This window comes from Solea senegalensis, unplaced genomic scaffold (genome assembly GCF_019176455.1).
Source record: "Solea senegalensis isolate Sse05_10M unplaced genomic scaffold, IFAPA_SoseM_1 scf7180000016130, whole genome shotgun sequence".
NCBI lineage: Eukaryota > Metazoa > Chordata > Actinopteri > Pleuronectiformes > Soleidae > Solea > Solea senegalensis.
Genome location: NW_025321607.1, coordinates 25,749 through 32,937, shown reverse-complemented (window position 1 = coordinate 32,937; position 7,189 = coordinate 25,749). Strand labels below are relative to the sequence as shown.

The 7,189-nt window shown below is 43.5% G+C and overlaps 1 protein-coding gene and 1 long non-coding RNA gene across 2 annotated transcripts; one reads left to right on the top strand and one right to left on the bottom strand.

The window, feature by feature from the left end:
* Positions 1-491: 491 nt before the first annotated feature.
* On the top strand, positions 492-3,167 carry lgals3b (lectin, galactoside binding soluble 3b). Its single transcript, XM_044018031.1, has 5 exons — positions 492-769; positions 885-1,105; positions 1,179-1,264; positions 2,641-2,809; positions 2,930-3,167. The coding sequence occupies exons 1-5, from the start codon at positions 736-738 to the stop codon at positions 3,086-3,088; spliced, it is 669 nt and encodes a 222-aa protein (XP_043873966.1). The 5' UTR covers positions 492-735; the 3' UTR covers positions 3,089-3,167.
* Positions 3,168-6,338: 3,171 nt separating this feature from the next.
* LOC122762844 lies at positions 6,339-6,659 on the bottom strand. The gene is made up of 3 exons (XR_006358782.1): positions 6,610-6,659; positions 6,486-6,536; positions 6,339-6,397 (listed from the first exon to the last, which is right to left on the bottom strand). It is a non-coding gene; the product is annotated as an uncharacterized LOC122762844 (long non-coding RNA).
* Positions 6,660-7,189: the final 530 nt, after the last annotated feature.

Sequence of the window (7,189 nt, the reverse complement as noted above, 5' to 3'; positions counted from 1 at the left end):
ACACACACACTCTCAAACACACACGCACACACACTCCCCACAAGGAGGACAAGTCCCCATAATGTGACTGTGTAAACAGGTTTAGGTCCCCACAACATTAGTAATACCTGGACACACTCTCTCTCTCAAACACACACACACACACTCACTCTCTCACACCAACCCTCACAGAGAAAACCAGTGATTGTAGCTGCTGCTCCTCTGCTGCCTCGTGTGGTCACTCTGTGTCACTGAGGTTAATCTGAACGCTGGATTTCAAACAGTGAAGAGACAAAATCAGACATTTGAACTGAGTGATGGAGGCAGCAGTGTGTGTGTGTGTGTGTGTGTGTGTAAAGGGTGGTGCGGATGTAGGGTGGCTCAGTGGTTAAGACATCATGCTCGCGGGAGAGTGAGTGGTTTACAAACTTCAGTTTTCAAAAGGAAAAGTCAACTAACCTGTGTGTTTGCATGTGTGTGTGTGTTTGCATGTGTATGTGTGTGTGTGTGTGAAGCTAAAGGAACACCTTCTTGTCAATACCACATTCCTGTCCTCTGGACACGCCCTGTCCTCTGTGAGCAGGGACAACAGGGACAGTTCAGCTGTGTTTGGTCTCATTGATTGAGCAGCAGTGAGTTGACAGCGTCTCCTGGTGGACAGTAGAGGAAGTGCTCTAACGGTCTCTCTGACTGCAGCTCTCAGACGCTCTTGATGGTGATTGGCCGTCTGGTGGTAACCAATCAGAAGGCGGCGGCATGTGGCCACAAAACAACAACCCCACTTGGCCAGGTACGTCCACTGAAGCCCCACCCACAGGTTTTCATATAACTTCACTGTACCTGTTGTTTTTACTCCTCTGTTTCCATGACAACAAAGATCAACACCCTTTGTGTTCTCCTCACAGCAAACCCTTCAGATAACCCGACCTGGCCTGGATCTGGATCTGGAGATGGAGGTGTGTGGCCTGGAGGAAATCAGGGTCCACCCGCCTGGCCCTCACAACCCTCACAGCCTGGAGGGTCTGGACCTGCACCTGCATCCAGCTGGCCCTCACAGCCTGGAGGGTCTGGACCTGCACCTGCATCCAGCTGGCCCTCACAGCCTGGAGCTAATCAGCAGAGTGTGGTGAGACAGACAGACAGACAGACAGACAGACAGTAATGAGTATTAAAGGCTGATGTGCGCATGTTTTCCTCAGGCTGTTCCCTACACTCACTCTCTCAATGGAGTTCATAACAAACTGATGATCATCATCAATGGAGTCATCAAAGCCAAGCCCAACATGTGAGTAGGATGGATGACGGTCGTCAGGTGGATGGATGACGGTCCGCCGATGGATGGATGATCAGGTGGATGGATGATGGTTGTCAGGTGGATGGATGATGGTTGTCAGGTGGATGGATGATGGTTGTCAGATGGATGGATGACGGTCGTCAGGTGGATGGATGATGGTTGTCAGATGGATGGATGATGGTTGTCAGATGTATGGATGATGGTTGTCAGATGGATGGATGATGGTCTCAGGTGGATGGATGAAGGTTGTCAGGTGGATGGATGATGGTTGTCAGATGGATGGATGATGGTTGTCAGGTGGATGGATGATGGTCGGATGGATGGATGATGGTTGTCATGGATGGATGATGGTTGGATGGATGGATGATGGTTGTCAGATGGATGGATGGAGGCTGTCAGGTGGATGGGATGACGGTTGTCAGATGGATGGATGATGGTTGTCAGATGGATGACGGGCTGATGGATGATGGTTGTCAGGTGGATGGATGATGGTTGTCGATGGATGAATGATGGTTGTCAGATGGATGGATGACGGTTGTCATGATGGATGATTGTCAGGTGGATGAATGACGGTTGTCAGGTGGATGGATGACGCTGTCAGGTGGATGAATGACGTTGTCAGATGGATGGATGACGGTTGTCAGATGGATGGATGACGGTTGTCAGGTGGATGAATGACGGTTGTCAGATGGATGGATGACGGTTGTCAGGTGGATGGATGAGTCAGGTGGATGGATGATGGTTGTCAGGATGGATGGATGGTTGTCAGGTGGATGGATGACGGTTGTCGGATGGATGGATGATGGTTGTTCGGATGAGATGGATGGATGATGGTTGTCAGGTGGATGGATGATGGTGGATGATGATGGTTGTCAGATGGATGAATGATGGTTGTCAGATGGATGGATGATGGTTGTCATGGATGTGATGGATGGATTGTGATGGATGGATGATGGTCTGTGGATGATGGATGGATGAGATGGATGGATGATGGTTGTCGGATGGATGGATGATGGTTGTCAGGTGGATGGATGATGGTTGGTTGTCATGATGGATGGATGATGGTTGTCAGGTGGATGATGATGGATGATGGATTTGTCGAATATTGGGGATGGATGGATGATGGTTGTCTGGGATGGATGGATGATGGTGGATGGATGAATGATGGTTGTCAGATGGATGGATGATGATGGATGGGATGTTCAGATGGATGGATGGTGGATGGATGATGATGGATGGATGATGGTTGGATGTATGGATGATATTGTCAGATGGTTGTCAGATGGATGGATGATGGTTGTCAGATGGTTGTCAGGTGGATGGATGATGGTTGTCAGATGGATGGATGACGGTTGGATGCGTTGCAGGTTCACGGTGGACATGTACGCCGGCGAGGACGTGGCGTTCCACTTCAACCCTCGCTTTAACGAGCGAGGTCAGAAGGTCATCGTCAGAAACAGCTGCATCAGAGGGAAGTGGGGAGCAGAAGAACGAGAGCTGGCCAACTTCCCCTTCAGTCCAGGACAGTCTTTCGAGGTCCAGTATCATTTTTAATGTTTTCTTATCTGTGGGAGGGGGTGAGAGGTCACTCAGAGGTCACTCAGAGGTCACTCAGAGGTCACTCAGAGGTCACTCAGAGGTGTTTTTTTCCTGCAGATGAAGATCCTGTGCACCAACGGAGAGTTTAAAGTGGCCGTGAATGGAAGTCACCTGCTGGAGTTCAAACACCGCCTGAAGAACCTGAACTCCATCAGAAGCTTCGGCATCTTCAACGACGTGACTTTGACCAGCGTCAGAACGGAGACTTTACCCTGAGTACAGACCTGGAGGGGGCACTGTCGACATCTATGATCCCTGTTTATTATATGACAATAAACAAAGTGATTATCTTTAACCTGCCTCTGTCTGTGTGTGTGTGACCTTTGACCTCTGATAAAACACGATTTCATCATATCACAATAACTCATAAATAATTTATGATTATTATTCAGATAAATAGGAGAATATGAAATATACAAATCATCTACTGTTGCTGTGGTGCCCTCTGGTGTAGGGCTGAGGAGGAACATGTGGACTAACGTCAAACTTCACTTTAATTTTCACTATTTACTCTGAGTCCTGAGGGAACGAAGGAAGGAAGGAGGAAAGGGTGGAAGGAAATAAGGAAGGAAGGAAGGAGAAGAGCACGTCGGACATATGGGGAAAGACAGGAGGTAGGAAAGGAAAGAAGGAAATACAGGTGCCAGCAGGAAAGGAGAGAGGGAAGGAGACAGTTGTTTGTTTGTTGTTGAAAGTGAAGAATAATAAACGTCAGGAGGTCTCACTCTGACAGACACCACATGAAATAAGAGTTAATAATCAAACATTAAAAAAAAAAGACAAACAGAAATACAACTGCAAAACGTGCCTATCAATAAATCTACAGAACATTGATCAGTTATCGGTTTGAGACCCTTGAGCTATACTTACTGACATGCAGAACAACACGTTGCTGGTATTTTTAAATGCTTATGTTGGTCTGAAGTTCTAAAGTTGATTGCAAGATTTGAACTCACAACCTCCAAGACTCGATCTGATGGTGTGAGCTATTCATTCTGACGAAAACTTACTTTCTTGTGTTGTTGAGTTTTTAAAATGCTCTGTCTTTCGAACATTAGAATAACTTTAATCAATTGATCTACTGGGCCACACGATGGTGTAGTGGTTAGCACTCTCGCCTTGCAGCGAGAAGACCCGGGTTTGAGCCCCGGTTGGAACAAGGGCCTTTCTGCATGGAGTTTGCATGTTCTCCCCCTGTGTGCGTGGGTTCTCTCCGGGTACTCCGGTCTTCCCACAGTAACCTATGACATTTTTCAAAAAAGTCATAGTTTAGTATGTCGTCCAAAATCAGTCAAAAAAGTCATAGGTTAGTATGTCGTCCAAAATCAGTCAAAACGTCATAGTATAGTATGTTGTCCAAAATCAGTCAAAAACGACATAGTATAGTATGTCCTACAAAATCAGTCAAAAACGACAAAGTATAGTATGTCGTCCAAAATCAGTCAAAAAAGTCATAGGTTAGTGTAACTGTCTTTGAGACAGATTTCATTGTTATAAACTGGAGTTCTTTAAGTGTTCACATTAATAAATAGGAGACAAAAGGGGCTGTACATTTATGCATAAGTGAATTAAATTATGTCTGTATGATAATTTTAATGTCACTTAAATACCTTGAAGTAAGGTCATTTTATTTTGAAGTGCATGCTCACATGACTGGGGTCAGTTTTGAGGTTAAACTGAGGGATTGTGGGTCAGAAGCGGGAACACTGTCATGGAGACATGAGGTTAAGATTTCGTAAGTTTCTGCACTGTGTTCAAGAGGCGCACACGGTAATTATACTCATATTAATTGTTATATGTATTTAATTTTTGGTTTGTTAAAATAAGCCTCAATGGACTTATATGGACTTTTATGTTTGTATTCATAGTTTTCACGGTGTCTTATGATTTATTGATGTCGACGGCGAAGGAGAAGAAAATAAACAGAAAATCAAGACAGCTGTACGAATCGTGGCCTTTTTGTTGAACCTGTGTAGCTACAGTTAGTATGTCGTCCAAAATCAGTCAAAACGTCATAGTATAGTATGTTGTCCAAAATCAGTCAAAAACGACATAGTATAGTATGTCCTACAAAATCAGTCAAAAACGACAAAGTATAGTATGTCGTCCAAAATCAGTCAAAAATGTCGTAGGTTAGTATGTCATCCAAAATCAGTAAGAAACTACATTGTATAGTATGTTGTCCAAAATCAAAATGTAGTAGGTTAGTATGTCATCAAAATCAGTAAAACTACATTGTATAGTATGTTGTCCAAAATAAGTGAAAAAAATGTCATAGGTTAGCATGTCGTCCAAAATCAGTTAAAACTGTCATAGGTTGTGTAATAGAAGTCATAAAAAGAAGGTTAGTATGTCGTCCAAAATCATCAAAAAAGTCACAGATTAGTATGTCATCCAAAATCAGTCAAAAAAGTCATAGTATAGTATGTCATCAAAATCGTCAAAAAGCCATAGGTTAGTATGTCGATTTCAAAATCATAAAAAGTCATAGGTTAGCATGTCGTCCAATATCAGTCAAAAACAACATAGTATAGTATGTCGTTCAAAATCAGTCAAAAATATGGGTTAGTATGTGGTCAAAATCAGTAAAAGTCATAGGTTAGTATGCGTCCAAAATCAGTCAAAAAGTCATAGGTTAGCATGTAAGTCCAAAATCAGTCAAAAAGTAAAAATAGTCATGTAGGTAAAATCGTCATAGGTTAGTATAATAGATCCAAAATCAGTCAAAAGTCATAGGTTGGTATAATAGTCAAAATCAGTCAAAAAGTCATCGGTTAGTATGTCGTCCAAGATCAGTCAAAAAGTCATAGGTTGGTATGTGGGTCCAAAAGCGTCATAGGTTAGTATGTAGTCAAAATCAGTCAAAAAGTCATAGGTTGGTATGTCGTCCAAAATCAGTCAAAAAGTCATCGGTTAGTATGTGTCCAAAATCAGTCAAAAGTCATACAGGTTCGTTAGGTATGGCCCAAATCAATCAGTCAAAAGTCAAGTAGTCAGTTAGGTTAGTATGTGGTCCAAAATCAGTCAAAACGACATAGTATTGTATGTTGTCAAAATACTCCAAAAACGCATAGGTTGAGTATGTCGTCCAAAATCAGTCAAAAAGTCATAGGTTGGTAAAAAGGTTAGGTTAGTATGTAAATCAGCCAAAAAGTCATAGGTTCGTAAAAATTCAAAAGTCATAGGTTAGTATGTAGGTCCCAAAATCAGTCAAAAAGCTAACATAGTATTGTATGTTGTCCAAAATTACTCAAAAACGTCATAGGTTAGTATGTCGTTCAAAATCAGTCAAAAATTTCGTAGGTTAGTATGTCGTCCAAAATCAGTCAAAAAAGTCATAGGTTAGTTAGTCGTCCAAAATCAGTCAAAAAAGTCATAGGTTAGTATGTCGTCCAAAATCAGTCAAATTATTGGACTCAGCAGCAGGGGGCGCTCACAGCACATTTAAAGCTTGGTTGTTACCTGAGAGTCGAGTCTTCAGCTCGTCCAGCTGCTTCTCACCAACACTGACTCTTCTCAACAAGTCTGAGGACAACAGCGCACACACACACACACACACACACGTCTCATGCATGCACTCATCACATGTTTGACTCCACATACACAAACACACCTGTGGTGGCGCTGTTGCTGTCATTCAGCCTGGACTCCATCGAAGACTGAACTATCAGAAGATCAGAGAAGAACAATCATTCATGTTCATCAGCAAACATCTGGTTCTTCTGCAGGTTTTTCACCTGTTTGTCGGGTCTTCACGTTCTCCAGATGTTCCTCACAGATGTTTGCTCTGAGCTCCAACTCTGCAGGTCACACAGGGGTCACACAGATGTCACACCTGTGATGATGATGTCACACCTGTGATGATGATGTCATACCTGTGTGGTTGGTCTCCAGGTGCAGAAGTCGATTCTTCAGCTCTGACACATCTTCTTCCAGATCTGAGGTGAAAAACCTTCATTCACAGCAGCTCAGTCATCTGATGACATCATGTTAATGGCTTGTGGGCGTGTCCTGCTCACCTGTGGTTCGTGTCAGGTGCTTGTGTCGCCGTCGCTCACCATCGCTCAGTCGCTCGTTCACAACTGCAACCTCATCTAACCCAGAATATCACACAGTCCAGGATTTATTGATTGACATGAGGTCACATGAGGTCACACGAGGTCACCTGTTGAGTTGCATATAAAGGGAGCGTTCTGAAAGGGGCGGGTTTAGCAGGGTTATTGAACCGCTATGATGCTTCATCCTTATGGTATTTTGACCAAAGCATGTCACTGACATGTTCATTAGGACACCAGGGAACTATTTCAATGGGGGAAA